Source organism: Mustela erminea, chromosome 15 (assembly GCF_009829155.1).
Source record: "Mustela erminea isolate mMusErm1 chromosome 15, mMusErm1.Pri, whole genome shotgun sequence".
In the NCBI taxonomy this organism is placed as follows: Eukaryota; Metazoa; Chordata; class Mammalia; order Carnivora; family Mustelidae; genus Mustela; species Mustela erminea.
Genome location: NC_045628.1, coordinates 10,108,785 through 10,136,326, shown reverse-complemented (window position 1 = coordinate 10,136,326; position 27,542 = coordinate 10,108,785). Strand labels below are relative to the sequence as shown.

General features: G+C 39.9%; 1 protein-coding gene across 3 annotated transcripts in view; it reads right to left on the bottom strand.

Moving 5' to 3' along the window:
• NALCN (sodium leak channel, non-selective) overlaps nt 1–27,542 on the bottom strand; it is a 313,018-nt gene that overhangs the window by 101,089 nt on the left and 184,387 nt on the right. For all 3 annotated transcript variants that reach the window (XM_032314978.1, XM_032314979.1, XM_032314980.1), the window contains 2 exons: nt 22,855–22,992; nt 9,026–9,100 (listed from right to left, as the gene is read on the bottom strand). In XM_032314978.1, coding sequence (XP_032170869.1) covers nt 9,026–9,100; nt 22,855–22,992 — 213 coding nt within the window. The remainder of the gene's footprint in view (nt 1–9,025; nt 9,101–22,854; nt 22,993–27,542) is intronic.

The following is a 27,542-nucleotide window of genomic DNA, read 5'->3' as shown; positions in this document are numbered from 1 at the left end:
GGCCACAGACATGAAGGTTTATTTCTGGGCTCTCCTTCTTCTGTTCTACTGATCTATAAGTCTGTTTTTATGTCAGTACCATGTTGTTTAATTATTGAAGCTTTGTGATATGTTTTGGGATGAGGGAGTATGAGGTCTCAACTTAGTTTGTCCTTTTTGGGCTTTTGTTTGTTTGTTTATTTGACTGTTTGGGGATCTTTGAGAGTCTACATGAATTTTAGGATTTTTTTTTTTCATTTCTGCCAAAAAGTACATTAGGATTTTGATAGGGATTGCTTTGAATCTGTGAATCACATTGGGTAGCATGGACACTTTAACAATATTAATTCTTCAGTCCATGAACACAGATGTCTTTTCATTTATTTGTGTCTTCTGTAATTTCTTTCAATGATGTTTTATCATTTTTAGTGTAGAAATCTTTTATGTCGGGGCACCTGGGTGGCTGAGTGGGTAAGCCTCTGCCTTCGGCTCAGGTCATGATCCCAGGGTCCTGGAATCAAGCCCCGCATCGGGCTCTCTGCTCAGCAGGGAGCCTGCTTTCCCCCACCCCCCACCTGCCTCTCTGTCTACTTGTGACCTCCGTCTGTCAAATAAATAAATAATATCTTAAAAAAAAAAGAAATCTTTTATGTCTTTGGTTAAGGTTACACCTTAATATTTCATTCTTCCTGATGTTATTACAGATAGAAGTGTTTTCTATGGTGACATTTTTTTTTACCTCTCTGAAATAGGAGCTTGTTGACCACAGTCTCCTTCTTGGAATATTTTTACCTTTGGATTTGATGACAAACATTCTAGACTTTCCTCCTCCTTCTTGGGCTGTGACTTCTCAATCATATTTCAGGCTCCTCCTTATGGCTTATACAATTCATGTGTTGTTCCTCAAGAACCATGGTAAACTTAGGACTTCTAAAGGCTTAAATTACCAACTGGATTTTGACTTTTGCTCCTCCCTAATAATGTCTTTCAACCCTAAGACTCTACCTAAACTTTAAACCTTCTATATACCCACAGACATTGTCCCATAAGTATCTCTCAGGGATCTCATGGTAAATGTGGCCAGCTCCCTCCCCCTAAATATAACAAACCAACCCCCCCCCCCCATTCCTTCTCTTGCTCTCTCCATCTTGGCATACCTCTGGTAATCTAGAAAACCAGGTGACACCCTGGTCACCTATCTTTGCTCTTCTTTTACTTCCAACTAATCACCAAATATTACCCTCTGTATTCCACCACCCCTATACGTTCCCTTGTCTCAGTTGCCTTTAGTTGAGGCAACGATCACTGCCTGGCTCAGGACCAATGGTCCTAATTATCAGTCTAGGGCCCCTTCAGTCCATTTCCCATGCTGATGCTGGAATGTAGGGGGTGTTATGTCACTCTTGGGCTTAAATGCCTTTCAGACAATACCTAAATTTGCTCATTCACCACTCATAGCTTTTCACCTGCAGTGCCCTGCTCATTTTTCCAACACACCATTTCTCCCTTGCTCAACACTTGAGCCAGAGTAAACTTCTAGTGGTCTCCAGAAAACCACTGTTTCCTCTTGGCCAAAGAAAAAGCTTGCTGTTCTTGTGGTCCTGAGTGCGCTTCCTCATGCCACTTTCTCCTAATCCCCTTCACCTGGCTAGGCATTACTTCAGATTTCAGTCTACCCCATCCTTGTGAGAAAACACCTCTGATCTCATCATTAAAGTTGTGTGTGTCTCCTGTGTGTCCTCAAGCCTCTCATAGCATCTGTTTGCATGTCACTTTCTTCCACCACCTCACAAGCACCGTAAGGCAGGAATAATATGTTGGTCATCATTATGTCCCTTGCCCCAACAAAACATCCGAACCGCAGAAGAGAAGTAGTCAGACCCCAGGATTATGAAACAGGTAGATCTCATCTCTGAGTAGTAGCATCCTATCTATAAAAGGGATACCTCATATGACCTTAGCCTATGCCATTATGTATTTGAATCACGCAGCCTTCCTCCTTTACCCATCCCCCATACTGATTCCTGGCTCCCTAGACTATGTCCTGATTATACTTTGACCCTCAGTCTATATACCCACAGGAAGAGAAGATGATAATCCACAAATGTAAGTACACTGTCCAACCTACTTTCTAGACGTGTGTCTCAAAATTAATGAAGGAACTGGTTCTCTGAGCGTGCATCATCATGTCCTTTGGTGAGGACACTGGATTAGAATCAGAGAGCCCATGTTATTCCAACTTGGGCACCTACAAATTGTATGAACGTGGGCGAGAAATGTCCTCCTTTGAGTGTTAGTTTCTGTGTCTTTAATATTTAGCATAAAATCCAAAAATTTAATATGGAGCACCTTGCATGAGGTTGTTTCAATGGGTGATATTTAGGATCACAGAGTTAAGTCACTCCTTTATGTTATACTAGGTTGAATGAATTCACTCATGGGCAAAATCCTGAGAAGACTGAAGGCCTGACCCAGATCAGGAGATGGCAACCAGTGCTGAGCTGAGTGGCACACTGCCCAACACTTATCTTTGTGCGACTGCCCTCCCTCTAGAAAGACCTTCATAGAGACACCAAGTGGAGATGAAAATGAAAGCTCCCAGGTAAGGTGAAAGAGAAATAGTTTCCTAGACCTCATATTTTAAAGGAATATAATTTTTTAAAAAACTTAGAGTCATAAGATAGAAAGGCTCCTTTACATGTCCATCCTCACTAATAGTGGACACCACCAAAGACCAAACATTATCAAATTTGAACCAGGATTCAAATGAAACTTGATATAGCACTAGGGAAACAGTTTTAATTTCAGAGTTTTGAATTTAATCTAAATAGACTATCTATACTTCCCTTTTCAACGATTCTTTCCCTGAGGCTTCTCTGTGGGTTTTTTCCCCTCATAGTTTAATGAATTTTATACTGCTTGAAAGAAAACCCTTTATATCTATCTTGCACTGAATTTGCAAAAATCATTAAAGCTGTGAGGATTTTCTTCATTTTTGAAGTTTGCAAAACTCCACTTTTATCCTCCAGTGTCTTTGCTATGGCGACTGAGGACCAAGGTCACTGTTTCCTACTACTGTTTGGAGGACAGCACTGGGTCAAGGAAATTTTTAGCTTGTATGCAAACTGATTTGGCTTCTCAATAGCCAAATTACCCACTCACAATCTCATTTCTAGTCAATTTTCTGATCTTGTGTAGAAAACCATTATATGCCTGTATCTTTATCTATATCTGAACCTGTATCTCTATCTGTCTCCATCTCCAGGGCCTGCGTTGGGTGTCAGGATGGTGAAAAGAGAAGCAGGGTCTTTATTTAATTAGGTATGAGAGCCATGAAATGATGGTTACTGCTTTATCGCTGCCGGGAATCAGCTGAGTCTTATATGCAGCACACAGGGAAAGCAAAAGATGAATTTCATATGGAGCAGCATTAGTACAGTTTCTTAGAACATTATTTCTCTTGAAGAATGACAAAAGGAAAACTACCTTAGTGGCTTTCAAGGCACAGTCCTTGTGATATTGGCTGGAGGTAGGCCTGGTGGGAACACGTACTTTAGAAACTCTCAAAATGTGTTGGCAAGGAGTCTTGTTAGCGTGCCCCTCTGAATCCCATTAAAACAACAACAATAACAAAACTTTGGCATAAGGGAAGTTGCACTGCCACCTAGAATGTGCAGATTTCCAGCAAAAAGTATTGCAGTTGACATTTGAGTTAGCACGTCATCGGGTGCATGAACGAGTCCCTCTAGGCTTCCTGAAGTGTTAAAAAAAAAAAAAAATGGCGGCCAGCTCCACACTTTCCCCTGAAAAGTTCTGCAGGTCAGCAGTCCCTAGGTGGTAGGTAACAGCTGTCGCAAAGGGCAAGGAGGTGACCAGAAAACAACAGGAAAAAGCTATGTACCATGGGTGTACTTAAGAAGAATGTGATTCCAGGATTCCACCAACAATGGGTCATGCAGAATGCACCTGGCCTCAGGGAGCTTCTCCCTGAAGGGCTCTGGTGTCCTTTGCCATCTGGCAACCTGATTGGTCACTTTCCTGACTCTGGATTTGGTCCCACTGCTCCCCCTTTGTCACAGGGTTAGACTCATAATCTGTGCTCTTTCCGTTAATTTCATATCTTGAATGTTTTCCTAATTCCCTACTTCACGTCCTCCTGCTTCTCTTGCGTTCTATTGTCTTCCCTAACTTTTAGCTCCCTCCTATCCCATTGATCTTCAGGGTGGTATCTCCTCCTCTGCTGAGCATGAGAACAGACTTTCTCCTTCTAACAGCTTTGTTTAGTGTTTTATACTTAACCTCTTCATTTTAGAGGTGACTTGCACTGGTTACTATTACTCTTGAAAAATGTCTATGAACCAACATTTACATGTTAACACAATTTTTTTTTTTTTTACCACAATCATAATAAAATACGTTAAAAGTCTCTAGAGGCTTCACTGAAATGTGATATATTGCAAGCATCTTGTGTCATTGTCTGAAGAGACTCATTGTTCCAGAAGGTCACGAGAGAAGAGGGTTCTTGGGCAGCATCTGCCATATTTGGAGTGAATGGTAAGCATTTGAGCTCTTACCTGCTGCAAAAGTCCTAACTCCAGTGGCTCTGATTAGATCATCTGCTTTTCCAGGGAAAACGAGAACTATTTTGGATACTTCTAATGATTGGTTTGCTTAATTCACCTCCATTCCTCAGAAAACTGCCTCTCACAGCAATGGTTATTTCATGAATATCATAATGTTTCTGTCATCTAAAATATAATCATATTATGTCACTTATATATGAGTAATTAACAGTCCTATGAGTGAGCCTCCACAAAAGGTATGACTCATGTTTGGTATATATATAGCTTTTCTGTGACTCAGTAATAGAGCCTGGGCTTTAGGTCCTAATTGCCTGGATGCAAATCCTAACTCAGCCATGTATTAGCTGTGTAGCCTTAAGTAAGTTACTTAACTTCTCTGTGTCTTAGTTTCTCCATCTGTAAGATGTATATATTAATAATGCCTACATTATACGGCTGCTGTGAAATTCAGATTAGTGAAAATATATAGCACCTGGCACTTGAATGAGTCCGACAAATATTACTGGAGCCGTAAGAAACTACAGATTAGTTGGCGAAAGGATAAAGGATGAAAAATAAGTTTGTACTGAACAAAGACAGACTATGAAGTCTGCAGTGTTGTCTGGAACTTAAAATGTTAAGAAAATCAAATGTTTTTTACATCTTTCTCATTCTGTTCTCTATCTCGGAAAAATAAAAATAGAGTGTTTGCATTTAAACCCATAAGGACTGAGGCTGCACACAGAAAACTAAATAAATGAATAATCTAGGTAACAATTTTATTGGCGGTCTGAAAGATGCTGTGAGAGACAGGCTAACGTTTCAGGTATTCACATGATTATCTGCATGTGTGTATGAAAGTGCATGCGTGTGGGGGGGTGGGGTGGGGTATATTCTTGTAACTATGTATGTAGAGGAGCCCCACTTCAAAGGCCAAGATCATTGGAAATAAGGGGGGGATATAAAAAATTATACAATTCATAAAAACTCATGAAATGAAATATGCTTATACAAAATGGAAGAAAATGAAATAGGACATTTTAATTTAATCTGATAATATTTGATGAGTTTCAAGTATGAATTAATAGGTGAATTTAATAGATAGGTAGTGTTAGTCCAATGTGAAAACTACTCATGAAAATGAGTTTGCTGTTTTATTTATGGTGGGGATTTTCAGTGTTCAAAGATCTCTAAATATTCAAAGAAGATACTTCAAATTGCAGGCTGGCATAATTGGATAATGAGCTCTGGTATACAGGATTTCCAGAAATACAAAACGTCACTAATATACCACAGGTGATTAAATAAAAGCCATTTTGTAACTAATGATAGATGCTCAAAACAAAGCACCATACAGTTTATTAAAACTGTCAAGTCCAAGAAGAAAGTGGATGTCAATTAAAGTCCTGATTTTTAGTTATTGTTAGTTTTTCTCTTGGGGGTCCCATAAAAAGTATATATATATATATATATATATATATATATACACACACACACACACACACACGCATATATATGTATATATATATACACACACACATTATATATATTATATATATTAAATGTGTGTATATATATACACATTATATATAATATCAACACATCAAATATTAGTATATTCGAATTCATAAACTTGAAAAGAAACTGCCATACTGATTTAGTTTACTTCTTTCTGGTGGAAAAACTATTCTACAAACGTGGGCTGGAATTATATGGAATTTTAGTTGGCCAGTGGTTATTTAAGACTATATTGAACCTGGCTGTATCACCCATTTTTAAAAAAATAGACTATTTTTCATTTTATCCATACAATACATATGCCTCTACTAGAGGACATTAAAAGTCAATGCAGAGTGAACATGGCATACAGGAAAACCCACATCTAAATACCAGATTTGTAAAGCAAGAACTAATGTAGTTATACGACAGCAGATTTTTATTAGTTATGTGGGTTGATGAGGTTAGTTTCAATTCTGAACTCACTAATTCTGTATTTCCATAACTAGAAGCTGCATAAAGCATTTGCATCTATGGCATAAAGGAAGTTCCCAACTCTCATTTGAATAACCTGTCACTGTTGCTGCAAACTGAAAAGGTCTGGAAGAAATCATTTCCACTATGCCCAGAGGGCCATTTTGCTTGTGTAGTTAAAGGACAGGAAAGCACTTAAATCCTTCCTTGATATGCTCACAGTGGGCATCCTTTTTATCAAATATATATTTTTTCTTCTATCGACTGCCCTTGGTTAAAAGCACAGACTTTGGAGATAAAAAATACAAAGATAAAATGCCTAAAGTGACTTTAAGATATGCAAATGACAATAAAACCATTTAAATACGTTATGTGTTTGCCTTCATTAAAAAGACAACTCAGATGCAATTTGAAAGTTCTGAATGTATAGGGCCTCCCTTGAATTGCAGGTAAGACTGGTTTTGTAGCCTTGGTTCTTTGTTAACATCCCATTTATTATTTCTGCAGTGCTGGGGAGGGCGATTCAAGAATATTTTATCCCCCTTCTCAGGCAAAAGAAACAAAAGCAAAGATAGGCTACTGGAACTACATCAAACTAAAAGCTTCTCCATGGCAAAAGAAATCATCAACAAAATGAAAAGGCAGCCTACTGAATGGTAGAGGATATTTGCAAATGATCTGTGGAATAAGGGGTTAAATACAAAATATATACAGAACTTCTACAACTCAACACCCCCCAAACCCCAAACAATCTGGTTAAAAAATGGGCAGAGAAGCTGAATAGACATTTTTCCAAAGAAGACATCCAGATGGCCAAAAGACACATGAAAAGATGCTCAACATCACTCACTATCAAGACCATGCAAATCAAAACCACAATGAGACATCACCGAGCACCAGTCAGAATGGCTGAAATCAAAAACACAACAAACAACAAGCTTGGCGAGGATGTGAAGAAAAAGGAAGCCTTGTGCACTGTTGGTGGGAATGAAAACAAGTTCACCCATTGTGGAAAACAATATGGAGGCTCCTCAAAAATGTAAAAATAGAATTAACATAGGATCCAGTAATTCCACTACTGGGTATTTACCCAAAGAAAACAAAAACCCTACTTCAAAAGGATATATGTGACCCTATGTTTATTGTAGCACTTACAATAGTTAAAATATGGAAGCAACCCAAGTGTCCATTGATAGATGAATGGATAAAGAAGAATTGGTATATATATACACATATATATACAAATACGTGTGTGTGTGTGTGTATATATATATATATAATGGGAAAGTACTCAGGCAGAAAAAGAATGATATCTTGCCATTTGTGACAATATGGATGGAGTTAGAGGGTATTATGATAAGTGAAATAAGTCAGACAGGGAATGACAAACACCGTATAATTTCACCTGTATGTGGAAGCTAAAAAACAAAACAAATAAACAGATAAACAGAAAAAACCAAAAACCAAAAACAAACAAAAAACCAGAAACAGACTAATAAGTACAGAGAACCAACCGGTTGTTGCCAGGGAAGAGGTGGGGGAGAGCAAAATAGGTGAAGGAGATTAAGAGGTGCAAACTTCCAGTTATAAAATAAATAAGCCATGAGGATGAAGAGTAGAGCATAGGGAATATAGTCAATAATATTGTAATAACTTTGTATGGTGACAGATGGTAGCTGCATTTATGTTGAGCATTGCATAATATATAGAATTACTGAGCCACTACGTTGAACACCTGAAACCAATATAACATTGACTGTCAACTATATTTTAATAAAAAAAGAATACCTTATCCAGTGTCCTCTTCTCACACCAACTCTACTTCTCAAAGGGTCTCTACTCTTTGACACAGCCAAATATTTAAGCCAAAGTTCTTCCATGCAACAGAAACTGTGAGAATGGTCCATCACGCCTGTCATCTTTCTGCCATCAGTCATATAACCTTCACGCATTTTCATTTCCATTTTTTGAGAGTATGATTATCAATGCTATAATATCCAATCTGTTTTCACACATAACTGGGCACAGAGCTCATCGTTTATTCTATTCCATTTCTTATAATGACTATGGGCACCAAGACTAAATTCTCTTTTAGTGTCTAGGGGTCAGGCAAGTTGATGCTTAATATTTTTATGATGATGATCAAGAGTATTACACAAAATTATGCAAAATGGCAATCTGGCCTTGAGGCATTTCATTTTCAAACAACCTTCATGTAATGGCTGAAGGAGAAGTGTGTGGCCAATCCAATTTCCTGTAGTATGTCCATCTCACTTTTACTCAAAATAGTAATATGAAAATATTCCTCGGATAATTATAGAGCAATAAAAAACTTTCTCTGTTGATAATGGATAAATATTAAACAAAAGAAAATTTTGCCAACTTAGACTGCCTTAACTTATTAAAATCTTTTTTTTTTTTATTTTGAAGCTCTCTTTTAACAGTATCTGTAAGCACATTTCACCCGTATATTTTGAAATGCAGATTTGAAGAATTCCCCACACATTACTTACTTGTTTAAGCTTCTTTAGATCTTCATCAAGTTCTAAGTTGTCCAAAATAACAGCAACAAACAAACTCAGGAGGATCTATAAAAGGATTAAATAACAATGAAAAAACCCACATGCTGTAAGTATCAAAACATTATATATATATATATATATATATATATATATATATGATATAGACTATCTACCTAAAATATATGCTACATAGAATGCATTAAATGAAAAATGAACATGCAGTTCTGAAGCATTGCACAGGGATTTTAAGGTATTTATCATAAATTTGTTAAAGGAAATGCATATGTTAACTGATATAAACAATATAAAAAATTAATTTGCTTTATGACACCGACTTAAAATGGAAATTAAGAAAAAAGTTTTTATAACTCCACCGTCACACTTCTGAGACTATTTTCCAAAGAAAATAATTCGGCGTATTAAAAAGCTTTATATACAAAGGTGCTTGGTAGCTATTTGTAATAATGAAATACTAGAAACAGTATCTAACCTTACATAAGTAGGTAATGCAGTTATGCAGGTCTCTATTATAAAATTCACACAGCCATTAAAAATCCCCATTGTGGTAGCTAGTCTCCGAGAGGGCCCCCTGGTGTTCACACTCTCACAGAGCCTCCTCCCAAGCTGAATATGGCTGATCTATGCAATAGGTTATGGAAATGACCGTGGGTGACTTATGAGGCTAGGTGATAAAGACACTGTGCTTTTCAGCTTGCTCTCTCTTGGATCACCCACTCTGGTGGAAGCCTGGTGCCATGACATGGGGACACTCAAATGGCCCTATGGTGAGGTCCATGTGGTGATGAGACAAGGCCTCCTGCCCTGTGAGTGATCCATCTTGGGAACGGGCCCTCCTGCCCTTGTCAAGCCTCCATGTGACTGCAGTCCCACCAACATCTTGACTGCAAACGGATGAGACATTCTGAGCTAGAAACATCCAGCTCAGCCTGTCCCAGATTCCTGACCTGTTGAAAATATGTGAGAAATAAATGTTTATCCTTGTAAGCTCTTATTGTCCATAATTTGTTATACAGCAAGATAACGAATGCACTCATGAATTTTAATAACATTGGAAAAATCCTCACATTACAATATTAAATAGGAGTGTACAGGGTAGAAATGCACGGAGGTACAAAAAAGAACAATGGAGTGAATGTTAGAAGGAGGTACTGTAGAATGTTAATGGTGCCTGCCTCTATGAAAAACAGACCTCCCCCTTTTATTTGTATTTCACCACGTCTCACAAATTAAGTAAAAAAGGCATTGCTTTTTTTTTTTTTGAATGGATAAATCAGGTAAAAGAAAGAAAGCAACAAAAAAGTAAAATTAAAAAATATATATTTAATTGTAGTCCTTTTCAAGTTTGAATTCTCTAAAGTTCCATATTTGTTTGATAAATCTTTTTCATTCCTAATTTATGTTCTTCCTTTCAATTTCCCTCTTAAGAAATTACTCCCATTTGTTAATATTAGATGGTTAAGTATGAAGGTATGAAAGTTAAGACAATTTAGTCATAACTTTTGAGTACCAGAGAGATTTGTTATGCAAAAGTTAATGGCTAGCTCTTTTCCAAGTTCAGTGAGTATATAACAAGAGGGAAAAGAGCCTCCAGATATTATTAAATTTTGACAATATATGCTTGCCTTGGGACAAGTGCACTGATGTCACGATGCCTTCCACACCACGGACATCTAGGCACCGATACATTCAGCCTTCCTCTAACCAGACATTAATCTCAGTGGGACCATTCAGAGTCCCCTTTAAGTTTAGTCCCCTTGCACGACCTTGATATTCTCATCAACAGCAGTGTCAGTGGAGGAGGACACCATTTCCATCACTCATTGGGTACTTGTCCAGGCCCTGCTCTCTCCTAATTTAACCAGTTTTCCAATTTGCCCAGTAAAGGGTAGACCAAATCTAAAAAGAAAAAAATTTCCCTGATGATAAGAGGGAAAGTCCCTTTTCTTAGAGCATTTCCTTTAGAAAACTTGTCATCTTCTGGAAAGTCTTCCTCTGTCCCTTTGAGATGTAGATATACCTTTTTCAAAGCAAAATAAGTCTCATTTATTTTACAGCCCAGGAACAATTTTCTTGGATGGAAGGCAATCTCTCTGACACGTAAACATCAGGCAGACAGCACTCTATCTGTCTCCCCTTTTCAGGCGGAGGTTGGGGGAGAGGAGAGGTGAGTGTCATTTAGCAACCCGGCACCATGTCGCAAAACCACCTACTCATCTGGAAGATATCCGTTTTCTTTTTCTTCGGGAGGAAGATAATTAGCTACCACAGATGGCCACCCCAATCACCAGGTGAATTTGGGGGGAACGCTAACAAATGTTGCTGTCAGGTCCTAGGCGAGGCCTGGTTATGTTTACCCTGCGGACACAGACGCGACGTGGGGATACCGGCACAACGTGAGGTGGCTTTGTCGGTGTGGTCTTTGCAGCAGGTTGCCTGGGATGCCCACTGCAGTCTGGACTGGGGCTGTCAATAAGGAAACTGTTTTCTTTCTCATCTACCTTGGTGGAGAGGTTTTCTGGGTTGGCAGGATATTTTATTTTTAATTATTTTCCCAACACCAGACAGATGGCAGGCTACTTAAGGACAGTGAGGTTATGTTCTTCAATTAAATTCGGCAGGGAGTTGACTGAGCCCCAACCATGTGTCAGACGCTGCCTGGTCAGGAGCACGGACACGGTATTGGACCCACCGCTACGAGTTCACAGTCAAATTGAGCCGTCGTCGGTTGGTGGCCTGGCAGAAGGAGCACCGTGGTGGGAGACCTGAGTTTGGGGCCCTTGTCTATGACCTATCACGGATAATAACAATAGCTCAGGGAATTGCAACTACCCTTTTTTCCATTTAATCTTCTCCCAACAACCCTGTGGCATGTGGCACAGCCTGCATGAAAATATACAGACATAAATTTGGATAGGAGAAACTAATTTTTTTGATATTTCTACAAATGAATTTAATTTAGTCCATAAACTCTCCATTTGTTTGCTGGCTGAAAACTGAATCTTCCTCTATCAATTCAATTCAGTCCTTTCAAACTCAGTTACACTTGAATAAATGCTCCTTTTGCTGGCGTAAGGTCAAGGGCATGCTTCTCATCAGCGTCTAGTGCCCTGTGGCCATGGGGCCTGTCCTCTGTTCTCCATCAGGGGCAGCGATGGGTGCTTGTTTGGGGGCCTCTGGTGAGTTGATCACTATCTCAGCTTCTGTAGCTCCTGATAAGGTCCGATTCTCAGTGACACCCTCTGTGTTAGTTTCCTAAGGGCTGCTGTGACATACGGCATGAGAGTGGTGGCTGGAAACAACAGAAATGTACTTCTTGATGGTTCTGGAGGCCAGTTGTCCAAAATCACATTGTCAGCTGGACCACGCTCCTTTGAGAGGCTCTTGGGGAGGATGAACCTTGCCCCCTTCCTGCTTCCAAGGACCCCAGGGGTTGTTAGCACGGGGCGGCATCACTCCAGCCTCTGCCTCTATGTTCACGTGGTCTTCTCTTTCTTCCTCTGACTTGTCCTCACCCATTTCTTATGAGGACATTTGTCATTGGAGGTAGGGCTCCCCTGCATAATCCAGGATGTCTCATTTCAAGAACCTTAGTTTAATGACATCTGCAAAGACCCTTATTCCCAGGAAGGTCACATTCCTAGGTGTGGGAGTTAAGACGTGGACACCTCTTTTGGGGGTTCCCATTCAAGTCCCTCTACTCTCCATCTGGTCTCCAGCCTGGGCAGTTGTTCTCACACTAGTGTTTTTCCTACACACTGGCTTTCAACTCTCAGGAAGTCGGGAAGTTCTGCCATTCTAGGTGGGAACCGAGAGAAACTTGTTCTTGGGGTTCTCTCACGCCTACTTCTCGTCTCAGAACTTCCCAGTCTTCCAAGTCTGGGCAGGCCACCCCTCATCCACGCGGGGCCTCCAGCGAGGCGACCTCCCCTCAAGTTCTGATGAGAAGTGAGGCCACGTCGTGGGTGTGGAACACAGCCGGGTTGGCACCAACACTGCTGCTGGCCCCGAGGGTGGCTTCTGCCCCACCATGGAGATAGCAACCCCCATCCCCCCAACCTGCCTCCCTCAAGCTCCATCCTGGAGAATGTTGTTTCCTCTTAGACAAGAGGAACGTGAAAGGAAATTGGAGCAGGGGTTTGAGAGGGAGGCTCTCAGAGGTACGTAGATTGACAACTGAACGCTAAACCCAAGCAGAGTATCAGAGGGTCAGCTCTGTGCCATCTGAGCATTTAGACTTCTGAGAGCCGACTGGGGCCAACGGACCGGAGCGTGTCTTCTGAACGCTACTTGCTGAAGATCGCAAGGCACTGATGAATCCAACCGTGTGCCACCAAGATATCAAGACACCAAGGAGAAAGATGACTTCGGCAGGAAGAGAATTATGAGGAAGGATTTCCAGGTGGCATGTGAGAAGACAAGGTCTTGGGAGCATGTGGCTTATTAGGGGCCTGGTGAGTGGTTAAGTACCACAGAGCACGGCTGCCAGAGGCCACAGAGGGAGGACAGGGGGGTGGCAGTTTGCCCAGATGCCACCCATGGAGGCTGGGAGGTGTGAGAGGAAGGTTGTAATGATCACTAACTGATGACATTAGCTTCCCCTCTGTTACCTCTTTTCCTTTCAAATGCAATTTTTTTTTTTTTCATAATGTAGTTATTTTAAATTGGCTCATTGGCACGGTGACTAGACAGTATAAAGTACAGGTTGACAAAGGGCTATTAAATACGTAAGATTTTGTTACTTGAAAAAAAAAAAAACCTGTCATTTTATACATTCTTCCTGGAGGAGAGAGAAAAGCTCCCCTCAGAGCAGGACAGAGAGAGGGCCGTGGTTTCTCCTTCTTGTACAGATGGGAGCTGAGTTTTCAGGGTAGGGAGAAGGTGAGACTCAAAAAGGAGGAGCTTCGGCTTTGCTGGGAGAGATGATGAGGGCGCTGCGTGGTTTGACAGCCCATGTCTACAGAATGAAGCAGCTGGGAAGGGGTCTGGGCAACACATTCACGAATAATAGGAGAGAATTTCAAGTTTGTTTTCAAAAATCATTAAACTTGAGTTCCTTCAGCAAATATCCGTGCATGTTTCGGCAGCAGGGCTTCATGAACCTGACGGCGCGATGGCACCCACAGAAATCATCTTTAAAAATCTGTGGGCAACCTGGGCTTCCTCCCGGAGCTCCAGCTGGACGTGGACTCTGAGCTGGGTCCCTGTCGCCGAGCACGGGGATACGGGGGTGACGGAAGTCTGGCTTTGATGGCCTGTTTGGATCGGAAATAGAAGGCGCGGGAGAGGCAGGATTCGCTGCTGCAGTTGCAAGGAGGTGAGAATTACTTCGCAGTTCTGTCTCACACTCCGATAGGGCGGCCCTCGCCGCTGCGATTAAGGAACAGAAGTGAAGGGACGCTGACTGCTCCGCCGCCGTCAGGTTTAATGTACTTGTTGCCAAAGACACATTGTTCGCCCACAGACCGGGGCCGTGCCCGGCTGGGCGGACGATGCAAGCCGGTCTGGGTGTTGGCCACTCCTGCCCCCCAGAAGTCACAGGAGTGGGGGACAAGTCCTCATTCTGGAAGCAAGGACCGTTCCCAGATTCTCTCAACGTTTTGTTTTGTTTTCCCCATTTATCTGTTCTGTTTTTATAGAAAGCCGAGGTAATGGTCGTGAACGAAGATTCTTAACCCAGACACTGACGTCTGAGCCTCACCTTCAGGGTTTACCTACAGGCGTCACGGCTGCTGTCCCTAAAGGTTTTCTATCGTCATTACGTGTGGTTCACGGGTTTATATTAAGATGTTATTGATATAATAAATATTTTTTATAATTTTTTTAAGATTTTATTTATTTGACAGACTGAGATCACAAGTAGGCAGAGAGGCAGCCAGAGAGAGAGGAGGAAGCAGGCTCCCTGATGAGCGGAGAGCCCAATGCAGGGCTCGATCCCAGGACCCTGGGATCATGACCTGAGCCGAAGGCAGAGGCTTTAACTCACTGGCTGCCCAGGTGCCCCTAATAAATATTTTTTACAGGAACCCACCGCATAGCATCACAAAAGCTTCATTATTTCCACGGAACGCTTTTACCCTTACTCTTGGCCATAATTCTAAATTATGCTCTGCTTTTTTTTTTAATATATAGATTTACATAATATGTGAATTTATAATGTGGCACAGAATACTACATCACAATGATACACTTTCAGGGAAGAAAGAGGCTAACGGTCCAGCCCTTCATTTCCTCTTGAGCTTTGTTAAGATACACTTACACTTGCAACACAGTGGTGTTTAATTCGTGCAATGCTTAAAAAAAATTCATGTATATATATATGTTATATATATTTTTACACTTTGGCTAGTATCTACTTTTAACAGGTCTATAACATTCCATTGTATTAATATGCAGCCCAAGTATTCTACTATGTAATAGACAACTGATGTACTCTATCCACTTCCTCATATTATGACCAATATTGATACATTCTGATACATCCTTTCAAATGCAGTTTTGAAATGAAAATTTTGAAATGAATTTTGAAATGAAATTGGTGAATTTCAGTGAAAAAGTGTAGAGTAACTATTAAAATATCAGAGGTACCTAATTCCTCGAGTTTGCTAAGATTATAAAGTCCATTCTCAAGATATTTTTTAGTCTTGATAATGCACTTAGTGGGGAAAATGCCACATGTCAAACCCCTGGAAATCTGGCAAATCTTGTTCCTAGAACGTTTAGGAATGACATTCCAACATATTGGTGGATTCGGACCCTCCAACTTAGAGGATTTGGGGAGATCTGTTTCCAGGTTCGATACGGTTCCTGGCCCACTGTCTTAATAGGTGTTCAGCCACCACAAAATCTTAAAAACCGTCTTTTCTTCTCTTAATACTCGTCTCACTCCACACACTCTACTGAAAAAGTCAGATTCTCCAGAGCTAAGAGTTTGCGAGAAATTTGGAATGTTTTAAGTTTTAGTCATTCAACCACAGGCAATTATCTGTCTTCCTTCCTTTTGCCCAGAACCCATCTCAGCACGGTTGGGTAGACTGCAGAACGCAGAAGCAGGTGTGTTCCCCATTTCATTATTCCCTCCAGTTTTGCTGGGATGTGACCGTTCATCCTCTGTACCTAACACTCAACGTTTGGGTCAGCGTGACTCAGACTGTTGAAAGTCACAGTTTATTGGGGAAGATGGTGGTCTTACCATTTGAGAAGGGGTTTTCTTGACTGAGAATCTCTACCTATATTTTTTCATTCTCTTGAACTCTGCGTACAGTCATGTCCTTGTTTTGCATACACCTCCCCTTCCCACTTTTTCTTTAAAGTTTACTTTTACTACTTTCTTTCCCTCACGATACAGCTTAACGACAGCCCATTAGTTGAAATGTCACCTTTAATCTTATTCCCCTCTCTACAGTGAACTTCATTAAGAATTCTTTTTTAAAAATTATTTTCAAGCATACCGTAGAAGCACAGCAGGCCTCTGGGCAACACCCTGTAATCCCGAGTTTTTCTTTTTCCTTCTTACCACTTAGAATCACACTATTCTAAGTTGTCTTGCGAGCTGTGGTTGGAAACAATCTCGTTTTTTACACAGGTCAACAAAAAGTCAAATGTAATCAGAGCAATGTAAAATGGGATGTGTTCAACACAGATGCACTTTTAAATGAATTCTAGAAAATCAAGTTATTTAATTTACACTTTGGAAGCCCATTTTTGTCAGCAAAATATGACTATTCGCAGAAAGCTGTCGCCACAGAAGCAAAATCAAGAGATTGCTGTGTTAATTTAAGCACTTCAAAGGTAACAAAAAGACTATCCACAATGAACGCTTAATTACATTTTCTCTCTTTCAGTATTCACATCACAGGGCTTTCCTTTGAAACAATAATAAATGGAAAAACACTGAGGGGAAAAAAAAATAGAGTCTTTCAACTGGATAAGTAAGTCTTCCACAGCCCTTATCCCCTAATCATTGGCAAAAGTGGGGGAAAAGATGAATTTCACAAGCACTCAGCAAACTGCAATCAGTCAGGACAGAATACACAATACATACCTGGCGATGGGAGAGATATTTTAAAGAGACAATAGATAATGGTTATGAATATGCATTTGCTATACACTTAAGCTTGATTTTCATTGTGGGCTGACAAATTGGTGTCCCCAGGGGGCGATGGAATAGCCTGCTGTTTTTTATTTCAGAACCAAACTGCAGCCAAATGTTTTTTTTTTTTTTTTTTTATTCCTTGTTTTGCTGCTTGGCATATGCCTGTCCTTGAAAAGACTCAATCAGAAACTCCCTGGGTTGTGCGGCACCACTGGGCCAGTGTGGATAAAAAACAAAGCAGAGCTTGTGTATTTATGTGGACATCTCCCCACCCCCACCACGCGATTGGCTTAAAATACTTTGTAGTATTTTGCAAAAGGAAGCATACAATTTAAGAAAAATGCTCATTTTAATGAAGTTCAAGCCCAAAGACAAGCTTATGGAATGGAGATTTTAACTTCTAGGTGTTCAGTTTTTAAGGGAATGTGGTGGGTATGTTTCAGGGGCCTGTGGTCTCTCTCCACATACTGATCTGTCAGCCCACAAACCGTCTCCGTTTACTGTCAATATTTTAACTGTTTCAGATCAGGCAGGGCTGGATGACTGAGAATCAGAAATTCATTTATGTGACACGGAACCCACAGCCAACCACAGCCTTCTATCCCTTGGGTCATGAGGTCTTGAATGACAGGTTTTATCTGTTGGTTGGTTGATTTGTGTTTTTTGGCTACTTCTGTACCAGTTATAGGCTCAGAAAGGCAGGGATTAAGCTCTTGTCCAATCTGGCCAGGAAGTAGGTTGGTGCTTAGACCAGGAGCTAAGATTCAGGAAAGCCGGGTTGAATCAGAAGGAGCTAACTTCATGGACCCCCTCACGGTGCCTGTGGGTTGGAGGGTATCAGGAAAAGCCGAGCAACTGCTGGTCACACTCCAGGCAAAATCTCCAGTGAACTGGGGAAGTGACAAGTCTTTTGGGGCAGCATAGTCTGGAAGCGGAACTATCAGATTTAATTTAGTTGTATGAGGTATTTTCTTTCACTGAATTAATTAGTTCTCGTTAAAAAAAATCACTCGTAAATATAACAATCTGGGTAGTTAAACTTTTGGCGTGAGATGTCACAATCAGGGAACCTGACTAATTATCTCACAACATAAAAACTTCACATAAATTTGGCTGAGAAAAACCAATTTGAGCTTTATTGCAACAGTGTATTTTATCTGGCTCACAATACATGCAAACAGTATGTTAGGATTACTTAAAGACCTAACAGAGGAAGGCAGAGATTTAAAACGATTAGAAGACAGAGGAGAGTATTTTTTACTGCCTCAGGGTGTGAAAGAGTTTCTTAAGCATGAATCCGGAACAAATATTGACCATAAGTGAAAAAATGATCATCTTGAGCACGTCAAAATGTAATACCAAAAGCCCTCACGGACACTTGGAAATAAAAGGCTGCCTCAGAGAGATTTGCAACACCTGTGGGATTGCCAGCACTATGGGATTACTGTCCCGAGGCTATGTACCACTCCAAGGAACGCATTTTATTTATTTATTTATTTATTTAAAAGACTTTATTTATTTATTTGACAGAGAGAGGGAGAGATCACAAGTAGGCAGAGAGGCGGGGGGGGGGGGGGAAGCAGGCTCCCTGCTGTGCAGAGAGCCAGTAAGGGGCTCTCTATATAGTTATTAGCATGTTAAATGCAGTAAAATATGATTTAAAACTGGAAGATAGGTTCAGACCAAAGGACCCTGGGATCAGGACCTAAGCCGAAGACAGAGGCTTAACCCACTGAGCCACCCAGGTGCCCCTCCAAGGAATGCATTTTAAAAGGACAAACTAACCTTTAGGAAAACAGGTAAAGCACACAGTGCAATTGCGAGAATCACGAAGATGGCCAGTAAATTCATGAAGAAGTGCTCCTTTATTAACAATTACTGAAATGCAAAAATGCAAGCTTAAGGCCAAGTGATATTACCGTCCAACTCATGAGACTGTCAAAACCTTCAGTCTAACGGTATCAACTAGAAGTTAGAACATCACACAGGGATTCTCAGCACTTGAGAGGGTGAATTAGTGCCGCTTGCCTGAGAACAGGGGTCGGCCAATAGAAGGCCCAGACAGTAAATATTTTAGGCTGAGAGGGCCAAGAGACAACACTGATGGTATTCTGTGCGACTTATATATTAATTTAAAAATGCGCAAACCATTCTTGGCTCACCAGCTGTATAAAGAAAGCCTGCCGACCAGATTTGAAATATGGGCTCACAGTCCATGCTACAGAGCTCTCTGGGCAGGATAGAGGGTCCTGAACTCTACCTTCCCGCATCGATACTAGAGAAACTCTCACACAAGTGGACACAACGTACAAACGTATTAGTTGCAACACCATGAGAGCAAAACATTCCACTAGGAGGGGCTGATAAACAAATATGGCATAGTCCGTTATATTCCGTATATTCCTAACTACATAGAATAATGACCAGATGGACTTTATATGCATTAAGAAGAAAGGATTGCAAAGACAGTCTTTGGTGACGAAAGTAACTGAGAATGTATGTAGAATTGGATACCATTTATTCTGAAAATTGTCGCTACTAATGATTTTAAGGAGGAAAACAATGATCAGGTATAAATCAGGTCAGCATGGTGTGTGGTCATAGTAGGGAGAACAGTGTGCAAGGACATCTCCCCTAGGGACGGCCATTGGGGCACTGGGGCAGAGCCTTCTCAAAGTAGAAAATTAATATGAATCTTACAAACTAATAGTATAAAATGTTTGTAGATCATAACCTTAAATTTAAGGCACTATCTGTTTTTAATGGACACACATATATGTGAGAGACTACTGTACTTCATTGGTTTTTTAAGACACTCATTTATTTTCACATTTTAACAACTCTGAAACTGGCGTGCGCCTTATCATCTATGTGTATGATTTAGTGGTTGCTTGTGTTAATATTAAACCAAATAAGTCTTCCTATAGTTATTAGCATGTTAAATGCAGTAAAATATGATTTAAAACTGGAAGATAGGGTTCAGACCAAAGGCATCCTAGTCGTTGTCTGGAAGAAGAGGTGTGGGAAAAGGAGGAAAGATTAAAACAATGAAGGAATCAGTCCGGGAAGGGGCACGAATGACGCTTAAGATTGATCAATAATACTTTACTTCTATAAATTAAAAGCATCTGAACCAATATAATCAATGTTTAGCATTTATGAAGGCATGCCTTTAAATGCACACACCATGTTATTTAAACGCAGAGTTGGAGATGGTTGTGATCACCCTCACATTCCCCGGCTAAAACATCCTCAAAACTACAGCTCACCTGGAGAGGGCAATTGTAGAAAGTAGGCACGTGGGGCATTATTGTCCTCACCTTCAGAGACAACATGATAGAGATGTCAGGGAAGTTGTTTAATTCTTCCAAAGCCACCCATCTTGGACGAGCAGACTAGAACCTGAACCTGGGCTTTGAACTCTACAGCTGTGGAGTAGCTGTACTCCACCTCATTTCCCAAAGTGCCCTTACTGCTTTCCAGATTTGGAAAAGGTTATGAATAAAAGAAGACATTATTTCAATTTATAGTTTTAACTTAGAACCTCTTTTTCAAAATCATGATGGAAAAATTAAAATAAAATTTTGGGCAGATACTTGACTCCGTAGAATGAAAAGGCAGAATTATGTATGGGCTTTCCAGATGTGCTCTGTGGATTCCTAGGAGCACAGGTGAGCCTTTGAGAGTCCTTGGAAATACTTTAGTGTTCCACTGTCAGTGCCATGGTTTTGGCCCCATTAGGAAAATTGAGACTGCCCAAGAAGTCAATGCACCAGATTTAATATTTTATTTCATTGTATTAGTGATCTCTGTAGAAGTTCACTTGAAAAAATATTACTTTGGTAAACGGCTTACTAGACTGAATCATTTTCCTTCTTGCTTTCATATCGTGTGAGACTCTCACTAAAGGATTAAATCTATGTGAAAAATCTGCCAGGGGAATAGCAAACAAGTATACTGTTTCAATAGAAAAAAATTAGATAGATTATTACCATTCACGGATGATTTCAATCATCTCTCTCCTACCTTGAACCCATGACTAATAGTCTCCAAGCTATTCTATAGTTTTAAAGGAACTCAAACACAAAGTAGATGCTTAATAAAACAGTTGACTTCATAAGTGAGTGAATGAATGAGTAAATGAGTGAGTGAATTAATGTCAGAGACTTAAAGGTCTGGAAAGGAGGATGAAAAGTGCTCAGGGCCATGTGTCATGCAGGACGGGAAGATTTCACTGGGGAAGCCGGGGGTCCGTTTCCCCTGCTGAATGTTCTTTCCTTTTGTGCATATTTGAAAAGTCAACCTATGCAAAAAAAAAAAAAAAAAAAAAAAAAAAAGCCAAAACTACTTCCATGTGATTCTACTGCTTGAACCTAGACCCTTACGCCTCATAACCATGCGTCCCCACACACTGCTTGACGGCTGTGTCTCAGTTTTGAAAGAAAGGCTCTGTTTATAGCAAATGCAACCTTGAACACATCTAGTTTCTGAAGCACGTACATGGTTCATATTCAGAATTGGAAGGGACCTTTGCACTCACTTGAAATTTGTTTTATTTTAGGGACTCTTGGCAGAGCTTGACTCCATGAAGACATTTTCAGGGACAGTGGAGACATCGCGATCTAAGCAAACAGCGAGATGGCCGAATGACCACAGGCTGTGAGATCATGAAGACGTGGGAACATTCTGGCTCCAGCATTTACACTCTATCTGGCACTGGGCAAATTTCTTAACTCTACCGAGCCTCAGTTTCATCATCTGTAAAGCGGGAGCATTACCTACCTTGGTTGTTCCAAATATTAAGAATAAAATTATAAAATATTTTGCTTCTCAATAAATAATAGCAGGGGTTTCTTTTCTTTGTTTGTTTTTTTGTTTTGTTTTTTGAATTTCATGTGTTTCTGATAAAGGATAGCATTTTTCATTCTTACCTGGGAACTTCTAACGTAATAGAGCTTACGTTAGCTTCTTAACTATGCACGCTTTTATTATAAGGAGAAAAGACCTGAGGATCACATTAAAAGACCTGAGAATCACAGCCCTTCATACATCAAGGCCACATTTCACATTTTTTTCCTTTCTGCTTAATAGAAATGCATTGAAAAGAAAAAAATCTGCTATGTGACAGAAGTCAATTCTTCCTGGGTTTTGGTATTTAATTTTCATGACGCTTTTTACAATATTTGAAGCTCTGAGTTTTAATTTTTCTCTCATGCGTTTCTTTCCGTCAGAGCCCCAAAACACGGAGTTCAATTGTCACTGTACCCTGAGATCTTCGCCTTGACTTCAGTTTAGTCTCAGCTTGGAAAAGGAAGTGACACCGGAGATCTTGCCTCTACATGATAAATGATAATAATGGCAGCAATCCTAATGATGTAGGCCAGCTTGATTCTTAAATTACGGAGAGTGAGAATGCTCAGAGATGGGGAAACAGGCGCACGAAGGTGGGATTCCCATTTTGTCTCGTCTTGTTTTCCCTCATGTGGACACTTGTATCTGATGGAGACCCCTTTTTCAGATCCGAAATCTAGTGTTCTTCCAGGAGCTCAATTCATAGGAATTGAGACTGGGAGGGACCTCATCTGGTCCGACTATGTACCTGGGTTCTCTGGCCCTTGTTCTGAAATGGAAACTAGGCCACTGACGCCCGTTGATGGTCATCCCACTACGGTTCTAAGAGAGAAGTGAAATGAAATGCTAAACTCACCAGAGTGGCAAAGAGATGGTACAGAATGAAATAGATGGCCACTACAGGAGCCCACATGTGGCCCACAGCATTCAGAGTTTGGTCCATCACGTCTACCCATCCTTCCTGGGTGAGGATCTGGAACATGGACATAAATGCCTGCAGAGGAAGACAACAGAGGTGTGAGACACCTGCTCGGGCGGGCACGCAGTTTAAAGCTGGTGTTCGGTGGAAGAGGACTCCGGTGTCAACATTATTCATTTTTACCTGATCCGGTCAGGGGAAGAACAGCCTTAATGCAACAGACGGGAAACAGCTCAGAACTGAAGATCCGAAAAGCCTGATATCTAACTTTTCAGTGTGGAAAACTAAAATGATCACCCTGTATTAAAATTAGCCTTGTGGGTGGGAAAACACTATTGAGTAACTTTTTAAAAAAAAACCAGGACCTCTTTTTATTTGACTTTCTTTTTTTTTTTTTCCTCTATAAGCAAGCTAAGATTGAACATTTCCAACAGGTAACTGTATTTTTATTTTGCTAAGTGAAACTTATTTTTATAGAGAATTGCATTTGATTATCTAAAGGCATATAGGAATAATACCCTTAATTTTACCTTTATAGTACCCATCTATCAAATTATTTCAGTTTTATTAAAAACCAGAGACTCCTCAAGAAAGAAAGAAATCTTCCTTCCTTCCTTCCTTCCTTCCTTTCTCTCTCTTTCCTCCCTCCCTCCCTTCTTTCTTTCTTAATGGGGGAGGGGGTGAAGCGGGACAGGGAGAGAGAGAATCTCAAGAAAGCTCCACACTCAGTGTGGAGTCCAACTGAGCTTGATCTCACAGCCCTGAGGTCATGACCTGAGCCGAAATCAAGAGGCAGAGACTTAACCAACAGAGCCACTCAGATGTCCCAAGAAAGAAATATTTCTAAATGATACTGCCATACTGAGCAACTTAATGAAGACAAACACATTTTTCATGATTTTTTTCTTTTATTTTCAAGGTACAGAGTCAAGACCATGAAAGGGGCCAAGACCTAAATAAATAAATAAATAGATAAATAAATAAATAAATAAATAAATACATATGTACATAGATAATAGAGCATTCCAACAGAATCCAGCCAAGCTAAGAGACTCATACTTTCTCTGCCAAGATCTTTGGTTAGTTCCGTTCTTACAAGTTTTTCCTTATTAAATATAGGGTTATATGTACAGCTCTGATTTGTGGATCTTGTATACATTAGTGGTCAATAAGTGTTTCTTAATGAGGATTTACGATGATGATGATGTCTGGGAAAAGTGATAATTGGAATCTAGTGACTCATTAAAAATGTTTTTATAGGCTTTAGTAAAATGAAGGTGTAAACTGGGCTCTCAGATCCCAGGAAATAAGGCCCAGGGAAATACAGAGACCAATAGGACCCTGTAACCCTGAAAGGATCTTAGAGACAAAATGGACACTGCGGATAAACTACTCTGATTCTTTGTTTTTGAAATTAAAGAAAATGAGGCTTAAAGATGAGAGATGATTAGCCAAGGTCACTCTACTAATGTGTGACACTAACAATTCACACCGAGTCGCTATGACTCCAAATTAAATCCTTTTCCAAGCACCGCATTCTGTGTTCAGTGAGGTCTTGAATCTGCTACTTTCCAGGCTGAATCCTACACAGTAAGCTCTCTTAGCAGTTTGTTTTGCTAGGAACACTCAAACCAACTGTTGTAGAAGAGGCCATTAAACGCCTGACACATAGTGGACCCATCTGAGCAAAGGAGTGATTAATTGTTAAATGATTCTTGTATGAGGAGATATGATTTTCTGCTTATCCTTTGTCTATGTGTGAAACACTTAACATCTCCTTGAGTTTTTCTATACTCTCATTACCCTACAGTGTATCTTGTTCACAAAAGTCCGAAGTATGCTGTTACTGATGCTTGAACTCAGCGTTGTCAAGGACAATATAAAACCTTCCCTGCCAGGGCGCCCAAGAGAATATTAGCTCTAACTCATCTTAAAAATGCTTCAGAAGACTTTGCAACACGTCATTTAACATCATAAGTATGCCAACACTTATCATTGAGGGCAATTTTTTTTTTTCTGTGTTTTTTTTTTTTTTCTGTTGAGTATTTATTACATCCAAAGACAAGGAACACAGGTTCTAAAGATGATTCACATAAAAATATCAGACTGCTGTATTGCCTTCAATGAAGATGTCACCAGTGTGAAAGTGTGTGTACATCCTAAAGACTCAACAGCAATAGGGGAAGATCAAAACACCCACCAGTGTAAAGGGAAGTTTTCTTTCCCCAAACAAGGATTTCTTTCCCCCAAAATGACAGGCAAGCTTGTGATCGAATCCAACATCTATTCTCAGTACTGAGAAACCAAAAAATGCAGGTGTACCCTTCAACTGCCTTGGGCACCAACCAAATTAATTTGTTTTCATCCACTGCATTAGCTGTCATGAATACTCAGCTATTAGGCATTCAGTAAATGCTTGGGAGCGCGGAGTTATGGGATTGTAATCTGTTGCTGGCAGAGAAGCAATGTGGGCAAGAACACTGGGGTTCTCTTCTACTCTTTTCAGAGTCTCAGAAGAAAAAATAATCTCATTTCTGTACAGTTTAGCCACCTGTAAGATGTTGTGAATTGTATTTGAGAGCAATGCTTTGTTACAATGCGTGTGTTTCTAGCTGCTTATGTGGATAAACAATGAAAAGGAGGGCCATGAAGTACCTCTCTCACAGGCTGAAGACTAACTGGTGCCTTGCCTAAAGCCTGCTATGTCAGTTCTGTTGAGATTTTATCCAGAGATTTAGATTCCGACGATGGAGATGTAACTCAAGGACACTTACATTGTGTCACACAGTGTGACACACAGAATGTGTGTCCCCTGAAGTTCTTCTTAGCTTACTTATTTAAACATGGGGATTGTTAGCAGTTTCTTAGGGCTTGAGGTGTCAGGGATTGAGATGAGGAAGACACAGTTTCTTCATAATCAAGAGTGATAGAACAATGAAAATGACCAATGCTAAGAAAAAGCAAAATGGAAAAATATGGTGTATAAGAGATCTATGGTAAAGTTTCAAGGTGCAAGTTAGAAGTACCAATGTATCCCTTTTTGGGTGAGGCAAGAACTGTTTGGGGAAAATGATGGCAAGTGACTGTCATGATGAAAATGAGTACGAGGTAAATGGTGGAAAAGGGGCAAGGAACAAAGGCCTGGAGGAAGTCCTCCCTTTTCTCCAGCCATCTGTTGTTCTGTAATGCCAATTTCCTAGCCTGTGGACCTTTTGTTCCTCCTTATAGGTTTCTATCAGCTCTTTAAAAATTAAGAAGACTCACCTATTATCTGTTATATATGTTTAATGTATTTTCCTCTATCCATTTGTTATATTTTTGCAAACATCAATTTTAAATTTCTGTGTGGTTTAATTTGCTATTCTTTTATCTAAGTTAAAAAAAAAACCTTTCACTGGAATATTAGACTAGTATGTACCCACATACTTTCATGAAGTAGTTTTAGTTTCCTCATTTTATTATGTCTAATATGCTGAACCAGAAGTCACTATTTAAATCAGTCTAAATCTGGAATTTACTTAGGTATAAGAAGTGAGATAGGAATTAATATTATTTTTCTTTCAAATAGGTGATCAGCTGACTCAGCACAATGTAAGTGGAAAAAAAAATCTTTTCCCTAATTTAAAATACCCCCCTTATCATATGGCAAATAGTCATATAATTTCAGCTCCACTTCTACATTTCTATTGCTTTCCATCAATCTCACCTCCAAATTATCTAGCAAATTGTACATTTATTTTAATAACTGCTAGAATTCCTACCTGCCCCTCATAAACTTTTGTTTTCAGAATTCTTTTAATTATTTGTATATATTAATTCCTCAAAATATCTTGTTTTATTTGTTGAGATCACATTAGTCCAAGAAAAATTGGTATTCTTATTCACCAATCTCATAGAAATGTTTCTTTCCATTTATTAAGTTTTTATTCATAATTCTGAACAAGTATTTCTTCCTATATGATTGCTACACATTTCTTGTTAAGCTGATTATACTTTTCAAAAATTTAATCAAGGTGATGCCATATCATTAAAATATTGCAGAGTAAAGGAACTTGAGGATGGTTTCTTAATGAATAATAAGCACAAGCTATATGCTTAAGTCTGTTTTTCAGTCCTAACTGGTCTTGCACGCTTGTCAGTACATTGATAATCAACACATTGAGAGTCAATATGTTGACCATGGAAATACTGTTCACTGCTGAGCACGGTAATGTTCTCAGACTGTTCTTCCCCCTCCAGGGCTCCAAAGTGTGACCTGTATGGTGCCAGAGGGAAAATGGTCCAGGTTGAGTGGCTCTATTTCTCACTGTTTACTAATTGCTCAGAATCTGGCACAGTTTCATGAACTTTATCTGAATCTTTGCTTACTTACACAATGTTTAGTTTAGTTTAGTTTTGGTTGAGATTTTCTGATTGTTTTTCGCATATTTCTTTCTTTTTTTTTTAAGATGTTATTTATTTATTTGATAGAGACACAGTGAGAAAGGGAACACAAGCAGGGGGTGTGGGACAGGGAGAAGGTTTCCTGCCGAGCAGGGAGCCCAATTCGGGGCTTGGTCCCGGGACCCTGGGATCATTTATTTATTTATTTATTTATTTCTTCCTGAAGCCTTCAATTACCTCCA